The 23,140-nt window shown below is 41.3% G+C and overlaps 1 protein-coding gene across 9 annotated transcripts in view; it reads right to left on the reverse strand.

The window, feature by feature from the left end:
* The window catches only part of Slc8a1 (solute carrier family 8 member A1), a 265,639-nt gene that overhangs the window by 13,107 nt on the left and 229,392 nt on the right, over positions 1-23,140 (reverse strand). For all 9 annotated transcript variants that reach the window (XM_035445539.1, XM_035445538.1, XM_035445536.1 and 6 more), the window contains one exon: positions 11,168-11,443. In XM_035445539.1, the coding sequence (XP_035301430.1) occupies positions 11,168-11,443 (276 nt within the window). The remainder of the gene's footprint in view (positions 1-11,167; positions 11,444-23,140) is intronic.

Below are 23,140 nucleotides of genomic sequence, written 5' to 3' on the forward strand. Positions count from 1 at the left end.
ATAACATTTTACAACTATTAAAATCATAAGGGCATTCTAAGTGTTCAGTGACTATTATCCAGTGACAAAGCAGGCCATGTTATATATGTAAGATCAGTTCATTTAAAAACTGTGAGTCACTAAGTCAAAATATGCTTGTGTGCATATTTTGTGTAATTTCTTTAAACATTACAGAAATTTAAGATTTGAAAGCTACAGAACGTTAATTGGTGGTGATACTGTATTTTTCACAGCTTGGTAATATTTCGTACATTATTTACAAGGGATATATATTGCTATTTGTGTTATCAAAGGCTCATGATAAATATACATATTAAAATTAGACTTATAAGTGATCCAATTTGTCTAGATAGGAGTGAGAGTTTGATTTAAGAATATTTTCTGGTCCTCTTGGTTGTGCCAATAGTCAGATGGAAAGTGTCATACACACAACATACAGAATGGATGCATTTAAAGGGTATGGAGGATGAGCAGGGAGTTGCATAAGAGACCAAGTCGGAAGCATCCTGGCTCTCAGGGCTTAGCTTGGAGCCTAGGTTCGGAGATGTGTCTGGGATAGGAAAAGTTACAAAGAGTAGTAGATTTTTCTTCCTTTTAAAAATATTCATTCATTCAATTTTTGTTTTTGAGACAGAATAGGTCTTACAATATAGTGCTGACTAGTTCAAAACTAGTTATGTAGCCCAGGCTGCCCTTTCATTCACAAAGATCAGCTTGTCTCTGCCTCTCAAGCGCTGGCATTAAAGGCTGGGATCACCATGCTCAGCTGAGGGGCATGACCTTTAAAGAAATGTCACCAACAGGGAGCAGAAGCTGCCTGTGTCTCCCATTCCTTGTGACCACTCCCCTCATGTTTTCATTTTATATCTTATATGGTGTTGACCGCCCCATATGTTCTGTTGATTGCACTGTGCAGAACTGCTGAGCATAGTTCCTTGACCTGACAAATACCCTTTACAGGCTTGCTAAGAGATCTGTGCCTTTGGGATACTTGGCAAAAGAAAAACACCACAAGTCCCACATCTTTCAGCCTTTATACTTGGGATCTTTCTAGATATATAACTAATACTACACGTGCTATACCCACTGAGCTAAACCCATCCCCAACAGCCCTAGATACTTAATGCCTGCTAGCAAACATCATCTAATTTTACAAATCCTTGCCAGGTTCATACCACTTGTACAGCTGTTACATGATTCTGCTTGCTTTTTCCAACAATTCTGGTTTGGACAGCTACCCTTAGCTCCACATCACCCCACCCCCAGGGAGGAAACAGTATCTTTTCATTACTTGGATACATCATGGTCCACGTTTGGCACTGATAACCCTCTGTATTATCTAATTTCCGGAGCTTCTGTGAGTATTCAAGCGATTAAGTTACACAAAATGACTTTCTAGTCAATGAGGCCACACCAGTGCAGCTGACTTTAAAACTCTCTCTCTCTCTCTCTCTCTCTCTCTCTCTCTCTCTCTCTCTCTCTCTCTGTGTGTGTGTTTGTGTGTGTGTGTGTGTATGAGTGTGTGTGTATGTGTAGTGTGGTATGCATTAATTTAAAGTATTCTACCATCAGGAAACCATCATTAATAAGTCATGGCTTAGAGGGATCAGGTTTTTGGATTTTCTCAAAGCCAGAGCTAATGTAGAATATTTAGAATGAAGGGAAGCAGGGAGGTTGGGGAGAAAAATTGGAGGCACTGGGAGAGCAGCTGTGGGAGAAGCAAAATGAGAGTAGTCACTGCCAGAGAGAGAAGAAAACATTAACTGATCAAAGACTTTACGTGAAATGGGACGTTCAGAAAATGTAATACATTTCCATAGTTTTAAAGACTAGACCTGTCAGTGCATGTCTGCAGGAAAAGGCTAAATGCTTCAGTGTAAGTTGTCAGTGATTAAGCAGTCTATTAAATGTCTCACCCCCGCATAAAGACTATTCTGTGACATCACAATTTGTTTTATTTTCTTCAACAGTTTCCATCTTCATTACTAAGTACCATGCCCAGAAAAGGAGTAAAAGCTCCACAGAATTCTGTGCATCCCTCTACTGGTCCCTTGTGAAACTGTGCCTAGTGCTTAGTGGGTCCTTGAGAGGTAGAGGGGAAGGGACGAAGAGTGGCATGAATATCTTTGAAAACTGGTATTCCTCTCCTTTTGAATGCCTTTATGACTAGTGTAGAAGAAAGAAAACGAGTTTTTTTTTTTTCATGAAGAGTGCCTCGTTATTTCACAGATTGTTTCAGGGTTCCTAGTTATTTATGGACCTTGTCAGGCAATCTTACAGACCTTTATGCTTATTTCTTGTCACTAAAAGTCCACCATAGACTCAGGACAACAATATCTGAATCTTGAAAATGTATTGATAGCAACTTCTTCTGAATCAATTACTCTCTACTACCTAAATGCAGGACTCCAGAAGCACAGAGCTTGGGGCACCTCCAAGGACTTCCGGAGCATGGCCGTAACAACTGCCCATTCCTACCCAAGCAGCTTTGCCCTCAGATCTCCCATTTGTCAGGCAAGCTACCTTTGGGGCTCTCTTTGCCAGTTTCAGCCATCTGAAGCTTCAGCAACAAGGGCATTTTCATGACCATTTTGTACATCTGTGGTGAATTTTTTTTTTTAAAGTACAGCTCAGGAGCGGCAGGCTATAATTAGTCCTCTGCTGAGCTTGGTTGCAGACCCTATTGGGGATCATTTTTGTTTGGAACTGCAGAAGAGTCTTGCTGTTTGTCTCGACCCATGATATTTTACTATGATAACCTAATAATAGCTTGCAATTTATGAGAGAACATGCCCCAAAGCCTCCCTGGGCTGCAGAGGAGGGGAAAAAGAAAAACAAGCATAATGCAACTTTCTGATTGCAAATAATATAGCCCAAATTAGCCATCTTCTTTTTGTGCATGACATAGGATTTGTGTTTGCTGAGCAAAATGAAGTTTATCAAATATGGTCACTCACCAATTTAAGCATCTTTTGGATCATGCACTGGAAAAGGTGTCTACATCATGAAAGACACTTTGTGGATTTAATTTTTAGTATGAAGCAAAGCAGAGTATATAAATAGGTAATATGAAGCTCATGTTTCATTCCCAAGAAGAGGCAGAATGTAAGATCTGTGTGCTGGGGAGCAAAGATGGTATCCAGCTGGTATTGCATATAAATGCCAAGCACCATGGCTTCCTATTTATACTATGCATTATTCCAAACAGATACCAGCATTATTTTGTACCCACACATAATGGTAAGGTTTACCTTTCAAATTCAGTGAGCATTGTATTTGCCCTCTTTTCTAAAAATACCCATCAGCCAAAATTCATTCTGTTGCTCACATGGTTCCCATGACATAGTAATGAAATTATACCTTCTTATAGCCTAATGTTTCTTCTTATGAGTTAAGCAGCAGGGTAGAATCCTTTGTACAGAGCAATATGACAAGGGTTCCTGATGAATAGGTCCTGGTCTCTGTATTCTCTCCCTAATGGGTGGGATGGATGGATTTGTATTGACCAGAGGACAAAAAGGGTGATGCCTTGGGGCCATGAGGAGAGTTACAAGCTAAAGTAATGGCACTGGTTGCTTTGGCACTGTGCTATGATCAAGAAACTCAAGTGGCCATAGACATTCACACTTATATAATGTTAAACTTGGGGGAGTGACCCAAGATTTCTCTTCTGATTCCAAGTATCACTGTGTAAGTTTTTCCTACTAGTAAACAATAATGTGTGAGTTAATAGAATTTCTGGAATAGAGGTATTTAGGGGTGTTTGGATTGTTTTCAAGAAGTTCAAACTACAGAGGCACAAAGCAATAAAGATGGAAAAAAATAATCCTCACAGAGTTGTAAGATGTCTGATGAAAAGAACTTGTAAACATCTCTAAAACTTTACAGTAACTTCTACCATTCTCTATTATAAGTGGGAACACAATGGAAATAAGATAGAGAGCCCACATTTTGCATTAAAATTTCTTCAGTGGTAACTCAGAAAAGATGGAACTATGGAGTCATAAAATGTGTGTGATTGCTTGAGGCTGGAGAAAAAATTGAGGTTATCTGTAAATGGTGAGGAATCTCATGGGGGTTGTTCAATGCCCTAAGACAGGAGCAGACAAATGACAGCAAAACCCAGTGAACTTATTAAACAGTCACTGTTTAGTAAGTAAAATTCACACTTCAAATGTGTGAATTTTATGGTTTGTAAGTAATGTCCTAGTAAAGTGTTAAAAATGTAGGACAGGCCTGCATCTAAAAGAATTTTTCATTATACTATCTTCAAATATAAAGATAAAGGATGTGAAATCAACAAAACACTATTCTAAGTTCTTTGTCATGAGCCTGCATGCTCCTTGAACACTGTGGAGCTAAAGGGACCGATGTCTTTTTTCTACATGATGCTTGCATCTTGTCAAATGTACCTAAGATGGAAAGAAGAGGGGATTTACATTCACTCACAATACACAAGCAGAGCAACACTACTTCAAGCATAAGAAGACAAGTCCACACATGGATCTGTGTGCACATACACTCATGGCATCTCATTTGTACCAGTGTCCTTGCTTTACTAGTAGAGAGTATATTAAGTCTCAGACAAGACAGAATAGAATATTTTTAGCTCCCCTCTCTTATCCTGTGATTCTAATGAAACTGAGTGAAACTGGCTGGTGTGTGATTGGGGCCCTAATACAAAGCCTTTGCAAGGTGTCAGGCAAGGCATGACACATGCTGAGTTATCTCTGCTCCCTGAACTGCTTCCTGATAGAGGACATCATTGCAATCTTCGTGGTCCCAATCCAGCCTTGTGTTCGATAGCAGGTGTTTTTGCAGGACTGGGAAAAATAAGTTCAGGAGCTTCTGACAGAAAACTTGAAAGGTTTCTTGAAAAAAAAAAAAGTAATACAGACTCTTCATCCAAGCAGAAAGAATAAAAGCTGCAAGTAGGTTTGAAAGGGATCTCCTAGGTTCTTAACAAGTGTCTTGGGCTTTTTGTATGTCTCTTTTGTGGTGTGTTTTACTCTAGAGCAAAAGGCATCTGTGGTGGTGGTGACAGAACAATTCTTACAAAATCTGGTAATCAGCCCTTTTTGTTTCACTGTCTTTGTCAAGCTTTGTTCCTGTAAGATTCTTTCAACTCATGTTACATCACCTTACTGTAGGCGATTGAGCTGGCAAGTGGAGGGCACTTAGCCTCCAGATGTTACGGGCTTAAGATAGGGTCTCTAGGAAAGCCACCAAGTGACTAATGCTGCCTGGGGCAGTTTCTCTGGCACTGTCCCTGGGTGGCCTTGCCTCCAGCCTGGCTATAGGTCTGACAGTCCTGTTTTAGTAGTTCTGACCTTTCTTGGTAGTAAAGAAACTGCCTGTCTAAAGTTAGAGTATCAGGAGACTAAACATTCCTGCCCAGAGGCAGCCTCTAGGAGGGGCTGACACTAACAGCACTGGGGAATCTAGGCTGCAGGGAGAACACGTGGGATGATAGGAAATGTTTATTATTTAACTAGGTACGCATACACACTGCAGAGTGGCTCTCCTTGAATACTGTGGGTATCTAACTTGAGGTGCCTGTGTTCCACAGCATACAGTTGCAGGAAACAAAGGCACTAGTGCTGTCCACTCACCAAAACCCAAGCATCTATATCAGGGAGACCAGCCTATAATTTATGTAGTTATCCGTGCTTTGATAGATACAGGGTTAAACACTCCAGGAAGATCTAACTTTTTAACCAGCAGATTGAATGAGAAGAATAAAAGAGACAGAACTTTTCTTTTTGGGTCCGCTTTGCCTGGTTCCAGGTACTTTAAAGATAGGTAATTCTCCTAACAGTTCTGTGAGCGATATTTTCAACCCCCCACCCCAGTATATATCTTAATATGTGTGTGTTGGGGGGTTACATATGTACACACACATGCATATAGAGGCCCAAGGCTGACATCAGAATTCTTCTTCAGTAGCACTCCATCTCACTCATTGAATCAGGGTCTCTCACTGGACCCTGAGCTTACTGATTAGTCTAGTCTAGCTGGCCAGGCTTCTCCAGGGGTCTTCAGGCTCCACATTCTGAATGTTGGAATTATAGATAATCTATTCTCACCCACATGTTTCCAAGACAATCACTTTAATTGCTCAACCATACGCTTATGCCAGAGAGATGATGATGATGATTATCATTATTATTATTATTATTATTATTATTATTATTATTATTATTATTTTGTCTGAGACAGGCCAAGAAAGCAAAGTTTACAGTCATTAAACAATGTGTTTGCACAGTGCTTCATGAACAATAGTAAGTGGAGGAGGGAGGCTTGGTTTGCACTCTGATCCACGTGACTCAAAGGCTCATATTCTTTTATATCTTCTCTTTCTGTCCTGATCATTAGACCGGGAGAAGGGTGTGCAATCTTTCAGACACTCAAGTCTTCAAACCGTCAACTTGTCAGTGAGCTCTATACCAATAACATCAAGTCTTTCTGAATGCAATGCAAGAGGAAACTGGGCTAATATGACTCCCTGTTGTTCTCTATGGAGCTCAGGTGGTTGCCGATTTAGAATGGCTGGGTAGAATTTCTCACTGAGAAGTGCTTTTGCTTGGGTAGAGTGTTGTCCTGTCCCCTTCTGATCCAATCTCTGTGGTTAAGAAAGGGGCAGACTGAATGCATTTCATGATATATCCTTGGACAGATGCTCACTCTCAATCTCCTGGAGGTTGACTTCCAAAGCTATCACAAATCCTTTTCTTGTCTGTTGTGAAAGCATTCTGAATTTCTCTGGGCTCCACCCACACCCACCTAGACAGACATGTACTATGGGCAGCTTGACCTAGCCTTGCAATGACCAAATCTCCTTGCCCACATGCATGAGCCATCTGTGTCTGTGCTGATGAGGAATGTATTGGCATTTCATTTATCACTAGCTACTTCAGAGCTGAATAATGCTAAAAGTTTGCAGTAGACCAAGCTTTAAAATAATGAGTATAGGATAATAAAGGCAAGTCTTTACTGATTTCCAAAATTGTTTAAAAATAAAGCCTAATATCTGATTTTTATTCCAAAGGGAATAACAACCTGGCATCAGATCAAGAGGGTGACATGTATTAAAAACAGAAAATGTAAAAATTGAGACAAAGACAAATGAAGAATTCCAGGAAAATAGTAAGACATATGGGAAAGAGTGAATATAGTTCTTTAAATATATGTTCAAAATGGCATGGCAGAATGGGGCAAACAAAATGAACAAGCCCACTTTTAGGAGCAGGAGCCAAAGGGCAACACACCCAAACTGAGGTTGCAAGGGAACAACACCATGGAGAAAGACAAAGGCCAGACTTTCTGCGTGGGGAGCAAAATATTTGTAACCGCTCATCCCTAAGAGGTTTCCTTGTAATGCTAGGAGAATGTTTTCATTTGTCTGAATCCAATATGAACAAGAGGTAAAGGAAAGCCCCTGTCCAGAATCCAGGGTACCAAGCAGACTTGGTCTGTGGGGTACCCAATCCACGGTACCCCACAGACAGGATTTATCAGAGTAAATTACTGTGCGCAAAAACAAATGTCCAATTAGAGGAGGCCTCTCATTTTCAACAGGTTGATTTCCGAGGGTGTATCCTCACCTGTCCTCCTTGGGTCTCAAGCTTCCTTTCCTATAGAAGCAGTGGGATGTGATATAGTTTTGGACTAGGGGAGGTAACACAGTATACCTAAAAATTTAAAAGTGCTGGTCTGAGTTCTGTAACTTAGGAGCAGGAATCATTAGAGAAAAGAAACAGCAGCAAAGATTTGTCTTGTTGCTCAACACAGTTCCCAACACACACACAAATATGAAGGAGGGAAAACATTTCTCCTCTGAAGGCCCCTGTGTCTTTTGGCCTCCCTTTGCCTGCCTTACAGCAATGGCCTTCTCAGATATGCTCTATTCCTCAGGGACCAGCCACACTATGAAAATATCCTTTATTTGTTTTCCTAAATAATAATCAGAAATGCTTACCAGTCTCTAGAGTGCTTTAAGAAGAGTTTGACTGAATCAGTTAATGCTAAGGAATAAATGACAGGTTTGCCCATTCTGTGTGTGTGTGTGTGTGTGTGTGTGTGTGTGTGTGTGTGTGTGTGTGTGTGTGTTGCGCACACAGTGAAACACATACAATAAGGGCATGATGGAAATAACTAGCTTTTTTAATTGCATTAATGTTGCAGTTGGGAGAGTTAAATAATAACAATATTCAAGAACAAAGCCAAGAGGCCAGTGAGATGCTTATTAGGTAAATGTATAGGTGAAGCTACCAAGATTGATGACCTAAGATTGATCCCGGGGACTCATATTATGAAAGGAAAAATCAAACTCCCACAATTTGCATACACACACACACACACACACATATTCAGAGAGAGAGAGAGAGAGAGAGAGAGAGAACTAATAAAAATGTAACAAAAGAAAAAGAATGTAAAGCTTCATGTAGTAATAAAACTGTAAAGAAAAGAAAATGTGATAATATGAAACACCTCCCTCGTGTCTGCTTGACATGAGGGAGGTGCCAGTTAAGGTTAAACACAACTGCAGATGAGCAGGCAGTTTTGTGCACATGAAGAGAAGAGTGACTCGTACAGTCAGTGAATCCCCGTGATAGCAATGAATTCACTTGTGGAGAACAGAAACGGGGTGGTAAGTCCAAAGAGCAGTGGACAAAGAGAAAAGAGGGCAATGTCAGGGAATGGCCAGATGATGTAAGTCTGCAGGTGAGACTGATGCCTCTGAGGTTTGTCCTAAACGAGAAGAGGAGCTATCTGGAGACCATAAGCAGTACGTTGGTCTTATCTGCTTCTTCAAAAGATCCCCAGTGGAAGCAGAGACAGGCAGGAGACTGCTTTGCAGGGTCTGCATAAAGAACAATTGCGAGACAGAAGGAGGGGGCCGTTCTATGGACCCATGGATTACATGTAGGATGGAAGGCATGCTGGAGTTGAAGATGAAGGAAAAACAGGAATCAAGGCCTCCCTGGTGGACGATGGTATTGTTTTTCTGAAAAGGTCAAGTCTGGAGAGAACAGTTTTGGGTGAAAGCCTGAAGTCATTGGGTTGCTGAAAATGGACATGACAATGAGGAGCCGCAAATCACACATCACACATTTGACATGGATGCAGGAAAGCTGAGTGCTATGTGACTCCCCTGGGGAAAACTGGTACTTATGTGCATCTGGCAAGCACTGGTTTAGAGATGGTATGTATGCCATGAAGACTGCTCTTAGGGAATTGTAGAAAGAGAGGGGATAGGGGTGGAGACCAAGCTGTAGCTTCTGTCATCAGTCCAAGGCTAGAGAGACTCTCTGGAAGCCTTGTACTGCACCTAGAAGAGTGACTTAGAAAAAGGGCCTTCCTCTACTGACAGGTGTAGCTTTCAAGCACTAGGAAGAGTGGGGACCTGTATGAGCATCCCCCTCCCTCCAACAGCACATTAAGGAGCTCTTGGTACCTGCTGGTATGATGATAGAAAAGCTCATTCACCCTCAAAGCCAGAAACCTTTCCACACATGTTCAGAACAATACTGTAAAAGATATTTTTAATGAGACATGTGGCCATTCAATCCTGCCCCACTGAGGCTGGAAGAATAGTGTGGGGGAAGTTTTCAGCTCCTATCTGGCCATTACAGAGTCTAAGTATTAGAGTAGAAAGAGAAAGCAACTCATCAGACATTAGATAGTAGCACTTCTACTTCACAAGTATCAAGACATCAGCTGGGTCTGATGGCCAGTGGTGACTAAGAGCAGGCTGATGTGACAAGCATTTTACTTTTTGTCTTAATTTTGTCCAATTGTAACAATCAAGTGTCGTGTCCCAGAAACAATAGAATCATTTTCCCTTTCTTTGTAGGTGTCTGGGATACAGTTAAACAGATGTCAGGATCATTATGATGAAGGCCATATGAAGGCCACATAGTATAGTCAGTTAGCATCTTTAATTTACATAGCTTTTGAGGGTGAGGGGATTCCATATGCACACACACACATCATGCATATACACATGTATACACATGTATAGATGTATGTGCACAGACATACACATATACACATATTTCCCGGGATTCTCTTTTTTTAGGGAACATGATGTACAGTTAATATTGTAAGAAATCACAGGCGATTTCCCCATATTACAACAAAGAAGGCTATGTCCCAATGGGAAACATTTCTGGCTGAGCAGAAAAGCCATTACAACAACTAATAGTTTTGTTGTATTCTTCTAATAAGTCAATTGTTATGGTCCATTGTTTTTTGGTATGAGGTGTGGTTGAAGTTTACCAAAGCCACAGATAAGCCAGAGGTGCTACTGGTCCCCTCTCTTTTAGCTGGTGGCTGGTCTCAGAACGCTGAGTTAGTCTGTCATGTGACTGAGCCCACGATAAAGGGGCAGTCTCAAGCTCCTTGTCTTATACCATGAGGATAGGGAATTTGAGAAGGGGCAGGTCTTGGCCTATGAGAAGAGCAGATTGGAACTTCTCACAACCAGGAAACTTAAAGCAGCAGCAACAACAGCAAACCATTATCTTATTACTCAGCCCATAAAGCAGAGCATCGCTCAAGCCCTATCAAAGAAGCTTCTTGCAGTACATAGGAATTAACAAAGAGATTCACAGCTGGACAATGCGAAGTGAGAGAATGAGAGACTTTGGAGCACTCAGCACTAAATGGGCATATCGATCAAATCCTTCCTGTTGAGGCTTAGGGATCTATGCGCAAGAGGAGGTAGAAAGATTATAAGAGCCAGAGGTGGTGGATGATTCCAAGGAAGCAGGGTCTTCCAGACAAAACAGTACTGATACATATGTGAACTCACAGAGACTGTGTGCAACAGCACACACAAGGCCTGCATAGGTTCAATCCAGACAAAATCCCAGCACTGAGAAGTGGCAGGTGACACAAAGTCCTACCCCTAACCAAGAAGCTATTTGTAATTGATACCTGCTGGGAAAATCAGGTTTTTTTTTTTTTTTTTTTTTCTAATGGAGTGCCATTGTCTATAACATCCACACTCTAGGGCATGACCTATGCCCAGGAGTACCTGGCCAATACAAAATGAACTTAATAGTGTGTGTGTGTGTGTGTGTGTGTGTGTGTGTGTGTGTGTGTATGTATGTATGTGTGCATGCTTATTTTGTTTTGGAGAGTTTCATAAATCATTGTTTACCTGGCACCGAGGTTCCAAGAGCGACAAACACAACTGCAGTCACAGAATCTTTCAGGCCAATGGTGCAGCCAAAGTGGGAAGCCAGATCTCCAATGAAGGCTGTGAGGAGGCCAATCATGAGGATGGAGACAATGAAACAGGCCCAGCCATTCCAGTATTCTGTAGGGGGGACGAAGGCAAACAGAACCTTCCAGAACACAGTGAGAAAGTGCATCACGTAATCAAAACAGGAAGGCAGCTTTTCCTCCCCACATTCATCGTCATCGTCATCTTCCCCTAGAAAAGAAAACAAAACAAAGCACATTTCATTAAGACCCATCTGCCAGGGACTTCTTCCATTCCTTGCATCTGCTTCTGGACTGTTGTCATGCTCCTCTGAGGGACAGGAAGCCATCAGAGGTCAATTAAGCCTAGGGCTTTCTAAAAGTCAACCATCATGAGCCAATTATTGGTCATGGCATTCAGGAACCACTTCCCTGTGGCTCAGTGGTCAGGGACAAAAGCTCACATCCAATCAATACACACTTCTTACATGCTGCTCACATTACCTCTCAGTGGGATTTAAGATTTGTTATCAGAGTGATGAAAAGATTTCTTGCCAAGAGAGAGAAGCCCCTCTGGAGGTTTGGGCAAAGTTCTAATATGACTCTTTCAGATTAAAGTCTAATTGGAGATTGGTAGTTGTATGACTTCTACAGTGTGGTATTCAGTTAAGGACCCCAAGTACAGCAACGAGCTTTTACACCACTCTGGATTGACACCCTTTAACTATTTCAAACTTTGTCTTAGCCTATTAGTATTATCTGGTTTTTATAGCCATCTCCACTTTCTCTGGCTTTAGAGCTCAAAGTGTACCCCATATTCTTACTCCTACAGCGTTCTCCTCCACTCATCTGTTAAAATGTCCCTCACCCCTCTTCAGAGTTGCAATGGCTCCAGATACTTATAACTTGGATGAATGGTTCTTGGGGTGTTCCCTGAGCAACAGCACTGGGGAATGTACTAGGAATGCAAATTCTCAATCTCATTGAATATGACAAGAAGACCTGGGCTTGAATAAACCCTCCTTGTGATTTGACTGCATGTTCTACTTTGAAAGCTGCTGCTTTATCTAAAATTAAGCCTGTCTGATGTCCTCCAGTTGACTGTGAGCCCTTTATGCATTTTTGTCTCTCTAGTATTTGGTATCATTTCCATCACTTAGATAACTATTTTGTATCCCTTGCATTTGACACTATTTCTATCACTTAGATGACCAAGTACCTGTAACTGAAGGAATGCATGCACGAATTCCCATTGTTTTACATCAGTATGTAATTACATAATACATGTATGTAGATCACAAGTTGAATACATAAAGAAATGCAGGAGGCTTGGTGTTTAAAAAGACCAGAGCATGAATAACAACAGCCTAAGATATATTTCATTGACAGGCGACGTGAGATTAGAAAATTTGCAGCAGGTGGGGCTGACTGTGTGATACCAGAATGTCAGCACTAAGCAAATGCCGATGCTCTTTGTGACATAGTCCAGGGTAAAGCCATCTGGGGCAAAAAGAAGTATGGGAAAACCCTTAAACACACTCTAGCTTGGAGAAGGGGGTGGATGTCATGTAACTTATAAAGTGGGATTCTTGGGTTTGTTCCTGGCTATACAGGAATAGAGAAGACTGCTCTTCCGTGAGCACATGGTTACAGTTATTACATAAACAGTTTGACTGTGGACAACATAGCCTTGTCTTTGAGGCCTTGAGAGGTAGCCAATAAGCATTAGGAGAATGCTTCCATGGATATACAGTATCACCTTTGGGGACTGCTTGGGTGAAGAACTTGAGTCAAGCAAACTGACAGAAAACTCTCTGGGTGAAAAAGCATGGATGACCTCCTAGGTTCATGCTGTAGGAGTGAGGACATATGTTTAATAGCCCTGTCTGAAGCCACAAAATGTTTTTTGAATAAAAGTGTCTGATACGGGCTACATTAAACTCCTCCCTCCAAATCAGTGCTAACCCAAACCCTTAGAATGCCTCTGAAGAGAAATGTGAGACAATGTATCCGAAAGACGTTGGCTCTGGGCATGGTGGCACAGTCCTGTTGTCCAGCATTTGAGAGGCAGAGGCAGGAGTTAGAGTTTGAGGGCAGCTGAGCTACACAGTGACACCTTATATTGTGCAAGCCAAGGAATTGCTTAGGAGAAACCAAACCTACTCACACCTTGATGCACAGAGAATACATTTTTTGTGTTAAGCACAAATATGTGGCAGTTTATTATGGCAGCTTTGGTCAACCAACAGTAGCTCTTTGGGATCTTCTGTGTCACCTTTTAAAGTTGGGGTGCAAGTATCAACATGTCACACTGTAGCCTCAACTATGCACGATTACATGTCACTTACAAACAAAGTAAACACTGCCCCATCATTTAGAAAATTTCCCTGCTTCCTTATTTATTCTTTATCCTTTCAATCCTGGTCTCCCCCACTATTCTTTTATCCTTCCTTTTTTTCTCTAGATAAAACTGTAAAAGCTTCAGTTTTCATAGTTAATTTTAAGGTGGGAAGGAGATGAGATCACTTCAGTTTTGTGTCTGACTTGAGTCTGATTCCCATCCTTCCCACTTTCTGTTTATAGACCTGTAAGAGTGTCCTCCCATAGAGTCTGCAAAAGCATTGTGATTTCCGGTCACGTTTATTTTGTATCAGATCGTTTTCTTAACTTCCATATTTTAGGGTACTTTATAATTTCTCAGGCTATATGATGATGAGAATGTTTGGTAAACACTGAATTTATATCAATCATCCACAGAAAGGAAAGAACACTCTGCTTCTGCAAAATTATTTATTTTGGGTATGATTAAGTCTCAAAGTTTAAAGAAGAACTAGAAAGCAAAGAATGAAACTTCTCAAAAGAAATGACACATATAAATCAGGAGCAGATATGATATTTATTTTCAAGGTGGAAATAATAACACCCTTCCCAGGAGGGCTGTGTCTAGGAATAATTAGATCATTTGTATCAGGGATATGAGGATACTTCAAGCTAATGTTTATCAGGTTGCTTATCATTATAGCCTTCTACTTTGGCATACAGCTGTGCTTTCCCATCATTATTTCATTGCTTAGCTAGTACACTGTCTCCTAAGGTGATATTCTGCAAACTCAAAGCAACATAACATAAAGCACATGACATTTTGGTAGGTGCAGCCCTTTAATTTTCAGGAAGCAGAGGCAGGTAGTTGTCTGTGAGTTTGAGGCCTGGCTGGAGCTATATAGCAAGACCCCATCTCAAAAACCAAGACCAAAAGACCCCCTAAATGTGGGTGTCAGTGAAGAGACATTGGAAATCTATGGGGCCTCTTGTAGTAGATCAGTACTTATCGCTACCATAGGAATGGACTTTAGGAGCCCATCCCACATGGAGGGATACTTCCTGAGCCTAGACACAAGGGCTTGGCCGAGGCCTTATCCCAAAGAATATGATAGATATTGAAGACCCCCTATGGAAGGCCTCACCCTCCCTGGGGAGCAGAAAGGGTATGGGATAGGCAGGGTGTTAGTTGGGGGGACAGTGGGGGAGGGGAGAGAGGGACCTGGGTTGATATGTAAAATAATTTTCTTTCTAATAAAAAAAGGGGGAAATAAAATATGAACAAACTGAAAAAAAAACCAAGACCAAAACATAAAGTATGTTGAGAGAGACAGAGAGAAAGAGAAAGAGATTATCCAATAGCCTTCCAGCACTATGGAGAATCATAAATGTTTTTATGCTTAAGTTCAGCATTTTAAGCAGAAGTTTGTGTTCACTTTTTTTTCCCTAGCATCTCACTGAACTTCATAAATTTTAATGATTAGCCGGCAAGTCATGTAATTAATAAAAATGACCACTTATTGCCTTGCTTGCTACCACTTATTGCTTGCTGCATAATTACCCTGTCTTACGGAAGGACAAGAGAGTATTTAGAGTGTCCATCATCAACTGGGCTATACATAAGAGTCTGTTTCTCGAAAAGAGCAACAGAACATTAGTCCTCCTCCTCCATACCTTGGGAGCATCTTTCATGCCATAGCAGGGAGGACAGCAGTCTGCTGGCTCTGTAGCCTGCCAGCCCAGGATTGCTTGAAGTTACATGCTTCCTTCACATCCCTCCTCTGCACTAGCATGGAGATAGACAAGTTGGTGGGTTTGCTTTTATAGGCTCCAAGTTAAATCCCTCTTATCTCAGAGTCCTTCTTTTCAGCTTTATAGATCCCACTAATGGAAAGATAAACAATCTGTGTTCCATTAATCCCTTCTGGAGCCTTAGAAATGGCTTCCCCGATACATGTTGGCCTCCATAAATATAACTATAAAAATAGCCAAATCATAAAATGTGAGGGTAGTGGAGAGTGCTTAACTTCTACTATTGATGTAATAACAAGGTGTTGTTGCTTCCCTGGAGCACAGAACGAGGGCATCATCTGCTCAGTGAGCCGTGGGAGCTGAGCATGAGGCTTGCCACCAGCTGATACTTTATCTTCTACAGTAAACAGGTGTTTGTTGGCATCCCTCCATAGACATGGACCTCAAGGAGTGCACTGGGAACCAGAAAAAGAAGCTGCTGGGATGTACTGCACCTGAGTCTGAAATATTACAAACCAACTTCTGTTTCTTGTTGCTTGCTTTGGGAAGACACTTCTATTTCCCAGGTTTCAGATCTATGTCTATCAAATGAGTGTGCTAACTGTAGCATCACAGTGTTGCTCTGAAGATTGGGAGAGGAAAGATCCCTGTCCTTCGCAGAAGCACGAGCCCTTCACAGATATGTACTATAGCCCAGCATTGTTGCTTGCTGACAGGAAGGCACTAAATCAATCCAGCTCCAGCAGTCTGATGTCAACAGATCTATGTACGGCTCAAGTGAATCATTGTCACCACTATTTCCTCAAGCTGATTTATTTTTAAAGAAAGGAAGGAGCAGGGAGAAGAGATATGAATGGGTGTCTAACTAGAGATAGACACTGAGCAAAAAATCAAAACGAAACAAAAAAACCCCAAACTTTTCCCATATTGACCTTATATCAACTTTACAGTAACCTTCTAAGGTAAGCATTGTTATTCTTATCCTGTATGGAAGACTATCAAGCTTAGGGAATTTAATTTTTTTTTACAATAATCATTCAGTGGGTAAGTTGGGTAAGTAGCTAAGTTGTGATTTGATCTAACTCCCTGAGGGAACATATTCCTACATGATGCCTTATTGAAGCAAGTAGGGTTAGCATCAATCTCATGTTGATTCAACCCTTCCATTGTCTAGTGCCAGGTAGATGTAATGTTTTGCCTTCTACGAATATGAAAATATTGGCACACACAATCAGTAACATTTGAATTCTAGCACTTTTAGTCATGATTTTTATTTATGTAGCCAAATGTATGCTATTATTTATACCTTTGGGCACCATGTGCACAGGGAAACAAGCAAGGCAGGCAGTGTAGTTGTGTCCATTTTTGAATCTCTGCTTTGGAAAATGTCAGGTTCTTACTCTCATTTCTAATGGACAAAGGGTTAGCAGCTTTCAAGTTCAAAATATATTGACCTGCATCTAACTGTGCTTTATAGAACCCAAGAAACTACTTGAAGCGTCACCAGTGTATGTGCAAGGCATCTGGGAGAATCAGATTGCTATTAGCCTGAGTTGGTGTCTGACCATTCCAGTCCTTCACAGGTATCCAGTGAGCTATCTGCTCCATCATGCCAGAAGCTTTTCCTCTTTTACACCTTAGCATACAGACTCAAGCTAAGTGCTCCTATCCCATTTTGTTTTGATTTCCCATTGCCTGCAAAGGTTTAGGCAGAATCTTGAACTGATAAGACAAACGAAAACAGTCATCAGCCAATCAGCTAATTCACCCTTTCTCTTCTTCGCAGAGGACAAACAACAATAGCAGTAACATCAACAGCAGCAACAACAATAACAACAGCAAAGGCAACAATAGCCACAACAGCAGCAACAGCAACAGCAACAATAGCAACAGCACCAACAGCAACAGCAAAAACAGCAACAATAACAACAGCAACAACAACAACCTAAGCTCTGTAACTCAACAAGCCAATTTTTATTCCCTCACTTAGGTGTAACTTTGCATGTAACTGTGTGTTTAATACATAAAACTTAGATTTTCTTTTCCTTTCCCCTTTTACCTACTTGTAAGTCATTCTTTATTAAGAATAACCACGATTTCCTGGTCTTAATGGTTTCTATGTAGCACAAGTCCAGGGATGGGCCCCCTGGCAAAAAGCAAATCCTAGGGGTTCGCCTCTTGTTCTAGATTTGGACAGTAATCAGCATTCTCCTAGCTTGCTCAGTGAGAACACTGCTACATATTCTCTGAGAGAAAGGAGACATTGTTAAAGTTTTCTTCTAAGGAAACTTAGACACTTTCTTTTCGGAGAGATCTTGTAATCCAGACAAATCTGGCGCCCCACCCCTTGGGAATTTACACATGGATGGAGACCCTGGCCCTTTAAGAGGAAAACTCCACCCACTTCTGCTCCCTCCTACCTCTCCACCCCCACCCTGTCTTTTCCTCTCTCTCTCATTCTCTCTCCCTCTCCTCCTTCTCTCCCCCCTTCCCTTTCTAATAAAACTTCTCACTTAAACTCTGTCTGCCTGGCATGTTTGTCCCCTGCCTCGGTCACCCTTGATAAACATTACAGCAGACCTTAAAACTTAGTTTGCATATGTTCAGATATAGGAGCTGCTCAAGCATTGGAGAAGCCATAGCCATTTACTTCTGTCATCTGAAACCAGTGGGCATTAGTTAAAAACTGAACTTAAAGCTGGCCAAATTCACACTGCTGTTTAATGTGAATTTTTTCTATAACTGCTCTTCTAAAATGGCCACCGGTGCCACACTCTCATAGAGACAGCTGTACCAGAGGACTTAAAATTTAAAAAATCTGAATTTACAGGGCTGGAGAGATGGCTCAGTGGTTAAGAGCACTGACTGTTCTTCCAGAGGTTCTGAGTTCAATTCCCAGCAACCACATGGTGGCTCACAACCACCTTGAGTGAGATCTGGTGCCTCCTACTGGCATGCAGGCAAAAGACTGTATACATAATAAATAAATAAAATCTTAAAAAAAAAATCTGAATTTGGTGGATCTGGTAGATAGCTCAGGCTGACCTCCAGGGAAAAAAAAAAAAAATCTGTGTTTTCTTACTGCCTGAGTCCCATGAGCCAAAGGCCTGCGAGAAATTCAGGTGTTACAATGGAGTGGTCTTTTCTTCACTAGCTACTGGGATCGGAATTAGAATGGTGACATTGGTCCTGGAACCTGTGGTTGTTGGACACTGGCATGCACAGTAATATCCAGGTCACATCTGGGATACAGTTCTCTCCAGGGTGTATCCTACTTTTTATCAATGAATGCACTGGATCCCAATATCATTGTCCATCAAGTTTGAGTTGAAGATTGCTATTGTGTGTATGCCTTGAATTGGTGGCCTGATCTTGGGTGGAGAAGACACTACATAGGCCCTCCTGATATATTTCTCCAGTTACGTACATGCCACAGACAGCTGTGGGGCATTCTTCTATATAGGACCAGTGTTTATTGTTAGGGAGCCAAGAGCCTAACATGTGACATGTGACAATATTAGAAAGGGACTCCAAACAGTCCACTTTTGAGTGGATCTCAGCATTGTTGGAGACAAATGAGACTCTGGGAGAGGCTTTCCATGAAGATCAACCTTAGGCGTTTCCAACTCTTGTTAAGATGGCCAACACGCTGAAGAAATATTTTATGTGGCACAAATATTTCTCAGTACTGTGGCCACTGTCAAAATGAAACACCCATCCACTAAGGCGTTGCAGCTCTGTGTAAGTGGGATTATTAACAAAATGAAACTGTTAGGAGGGGAACATTGACAGGCTGAGTCTTGGCGCCCCTCCCCCACCCCACTTCTCCTACATAATTACAGCTTGACATTTTTCTGTCATGCATGTTTTTGCCTTTATCTCCCCTCCCCACTATCACAGCAAGAATCTTGATACGAAGTGTTCTTTAATCATCTATGAATTGCAGGGTAGTAAGAATTCCAGGTTCCAGCAATAGAAACCCATTTCCTGAAGAAACAAACCTTCAGCAAGTAGAACCTACACAGAGCTAAGACACACACCTCCTTCTACTGTTGATGATTTACTTACGGTGGGTAGTAGTTGGATACACCAGGTTCTACGACTGACCTGGGGCTCCCATTAGCCCTTTGTAAATAGCAGCAGCTGTATCTAAATTAGCCTTCCGGGGTGAGAGCGGCTGAGATTGGAGCAGCGGCAACGTATTGATGTTGTGTTACATCCCAGGAAAATGTTCAAGTTTATATAAAGGGTAGCTAAGTACCCAAGTCTCCCCTCATGCATGAGGTATACCCAGAACCACTTAAGATGTGGTTGCAGTGAGGCTGTGGATTCCACCCCTTCCCTGGACACTTACTTCTATGCATATGGGTAAAGGCACACATCTCATCCCCTTTACATTCCCAGGTGCCTAATAAGGCCATATTAATTAAAAAAAAAAAAAAAAAAAGCAAGGCTCTTGAAGAACCCAGTGATTTGCTTACAAGCTCTAAAATTCATTCTGCTTCCTCACTGCCGTGACTAACTAGGTCCACTGTGTCCAAAGGGGAAATTAATCTCTGCCCTTTGTGTAGCAAACATTCATTCAGGTACAGTCTAATCTCATTGGCTTTGTTTTGGGGGAAGGTATAATTGAGAAATATCTGTCCTCTTTAAGCCTCTGTGTGATTTATGAAATGCTGAATTAGTCGTTGAGAGAATGGCTGGCTCCACTTAATTCTTAAGAATTCAGCTTTGCTATGGTACTCAGGTTAGCGGTTTATGTCAACTTTTCTGGGGACCAGGATTCTCTTTATGGTTCAAATACCTTTCTCTCTGACCACCAAGCAGAAAGAACTCCTGTCCTTCAGTGGTAACAACAATCTTCCTAGGACCATTTTCCTGATCTCAGGGCAACCTGCAGGTACTGTTCTGATCTTAGAGTTCCATAGTCTATTGCTGACAAAGTGGTGGCTGGAGTTAGCACCCGAGATTCTAATCATGGCCTTGGTTTACACAATACAAAGTGATTGCAATTGCTCAGGGCATCCTGCATCTGTGTACTCCTACTTCCCTCTCTGTTGTGATTTTCAATGGGATCTCCATAAATAGGGCCCACCATTGAAAGCAAGGCTCTGGCCATGACTTATATGGGTACCTCACAGAGTCCCTTTCTACCCTAGTTTCCTGCTTTGGATGAATGTGCAATAGGTACAACTAGCTATTTCTTTTGTGATGAGATTCTTAAAATGTAAATGTGTGTGTGTGTGTGTGTGTGTGTGTGTGTGTGTGTGTGTGTGTGTGTATGTGTGTGAGAGAGAGAGAGAGAGAGAGAGAGAGAGAGAGAGAGAGAGAGAGAATCTGGCTAGCTGAGAAACCCCTAAGATGAAGTGCCCTGTGAACTCAGAGAAATAGTCCTGTAAAGAGGAAAGGCATTGCATGCAGAGGCAAAGTATGTGTCTGTGCACAGAGTGAGAAGTGCTGTACAGGTGTGGAACTCTGAGAGGCACAGCCAGACAAGATGGAAAGTGGACAGGTAGCTTCAGATTGAGAATTCTCAAGTCCCCATGTTGTTTAGTGTGCTCCATGGTGCTGTACAGGGCTCCTGTGAAGCTGTGTGAACAGGAAAAAGCTAGGTCTTTCACTCATCCCACGCCACTAACAGGGAATTTCTAGTCTTTGCCCTGCCTAGTCTTGAGGTATTACACCACTGGAAACCCCACAGATAGAATGTCTGTTTGATTGGGGAAGGCACCATCCAACAGGAAAGAGAGAATACTGCTGAATGTGGGTAGCAAGAGCCTCAAGTTCCAGATCTTCCTCTGTGCTGCCTTGGAGGAGACTTTCTCTTTCTCTCTCTCTGGTCACAATCTATATTATCTAGCAGAAAACTGGAGTAGATTATTAATAAGCTGCTCTCCAGTGCTTTGTCATGATTTGGATCTAAGATGCTCTAGTAGGAAAAAAGACACCACCCTCAGCCAGAAATGAGCAAAGAAGACAAGGTAGGGAGTGTGTGTCAAAGTCGATTTAGGCAAGTGGCTTTTCATTGTAAGATCAAAGGTGACAAGGATCCTCATCAATAGGGTGCACTGTGAACAGCAAGGATTAGTGCTATAGGCTGCTGTGGTATAGTTTGTTGCTGCCTATAGGGTGTGTGTGTGGGGGGGACGGGTCTGTGCACATACAGGGGTATGTTTATTCTCTTTTCCAGATATTCAGATGATACTGAGATGTCTCCCCCCCCCATTGAAACACTATACAAAGGCTCCCACCTAGGCATGGAAAGTGCTCCTGTTTCTGGAGCACTGATGGGTAAGCAACAGCTAAGTCTGTCTTCACATCGAAGTAGCCAGTACCAACAAAAGAGCTACTGGATCCAGAGATGGAGCACTTTTGGCAGAGCTGAGCCACTGCCTCTCCAGACAAGAGCCACATTAGAGACATGAATTCAGGCTTATGAAGGAGAGTGCTGACTCATTCTGGAGCCCTCCAGTACAGTGTTTTCCTCAAGAATTTTGTAATAGGCAATTTAAGAGAAAAACAGCTCAACAAGCCAATATTCTTTTCTGAAAAAAAAAAAATCAGCTAACACCTATCCAAGGGCCAGAAAATAATTGCCCTACCTCCAGTCTTCTGCACTTGCTCTCCTTTGTAGCTGGTCTGCCTGCCTTGTTACAGAATTATGAGGGAAAGTTACTGGATTCTTCATTTTCACCCGCTATTGCTGACCATTTTAAATTGATGGATATCATAGGGATTCAATACTAGTATGACCTAGTGTGTCTCCCACAAAGAGTTTCGGGAAATTGCTGTCCTCAGTATTTTCTTCTACTTCTACTCTTTCTTTGGTAGTTTCCTAATTATTAACTAAATGACAAAAACATGTCACCAAAAACAGTGACAGAGAGCACCGTTTTAAATATGAATTATTTGCATATTCAACTTGTACACACATATTTTCTATTTATAAGAACATACTTATTTACCTCTATCTTCCGTGTGTATATGTGTGTATATGGATTTTATAAAATTATTGGACTACAAGTGTCTCAAAGTGTTCTTGAAGAATAGCATGTGTGAAAGAATCTCTATATATGTGCACATATATAAAATATGTGTCAAGTAATATATGTGCATACATTGAATATAGATGCATGTATTCTGTATCATATATTATATAAAAATGCATATATTACATTTAATATATTTATTTAATATATTACTTAATACTTATATATCAAATAATGCACATATATATTTAATCTCATGTCTGTGGTGACCTTTGATCAAATGTGACTACATAATTTATTTAACACTACATAATTTATTTACTCTAAGGCAGATATTTCATCTCCATTAAACTTAGTCCTTCAATTTCAAATAACAGTACTATGCAAGTTGATTGCCCAAGACGAAGGAACCTTTGGGGATTCCATCAACATTTCCATTTCCTTCCTTCATTGTTTCTGTGTCTCAAAGATATCTACTAAGGCTGTGTGTTCTATCCCTTCCATTCACAAACAAGGAAGGCTAAAGGACTGACCTAGAGCAGTACAGTGAGTTTTTGTGGCTCTTTGACTATTTTAATTCAAGTGATCAAAGAAGCTAAGAGTTTCAATCATAAAATTTAAAAACTAAGTGATTTAAATGCAGTTTGTCTTGAAAAGAATATGTTTCAGCTATGTGCCCAGAGAAGGAATCAGAACTAAGGTGGATGGTAGCAGTGCTATCTACTCTTCATGGCAAGGAATTGATATTCTATCAACACAAGGCTGGTAAAGCATGCGGAGAATTCTAAGCATGAAGAATCTATCTAGAGAACATCATATGTCACAGGGAAAGGCCATGAGATTATAGAAGAGGCTGGGCAGTAACTCTT

This window comes from Cricetulus griseus, chromosome 5 (assembly GCF_003668045.3).
Source record: "Cricetulus griseus strain 17A/GY chromosome 5, alternate assembly CriGri-PICRH-1.0, whole genome shotgun sequence".
Classification (NCBI taxonomy): Eukaryota; Metazoa; Chordata; class Mammalia; order Rodentia; family Cricetidae; genus Cricetulus; species Cricetulus griseus.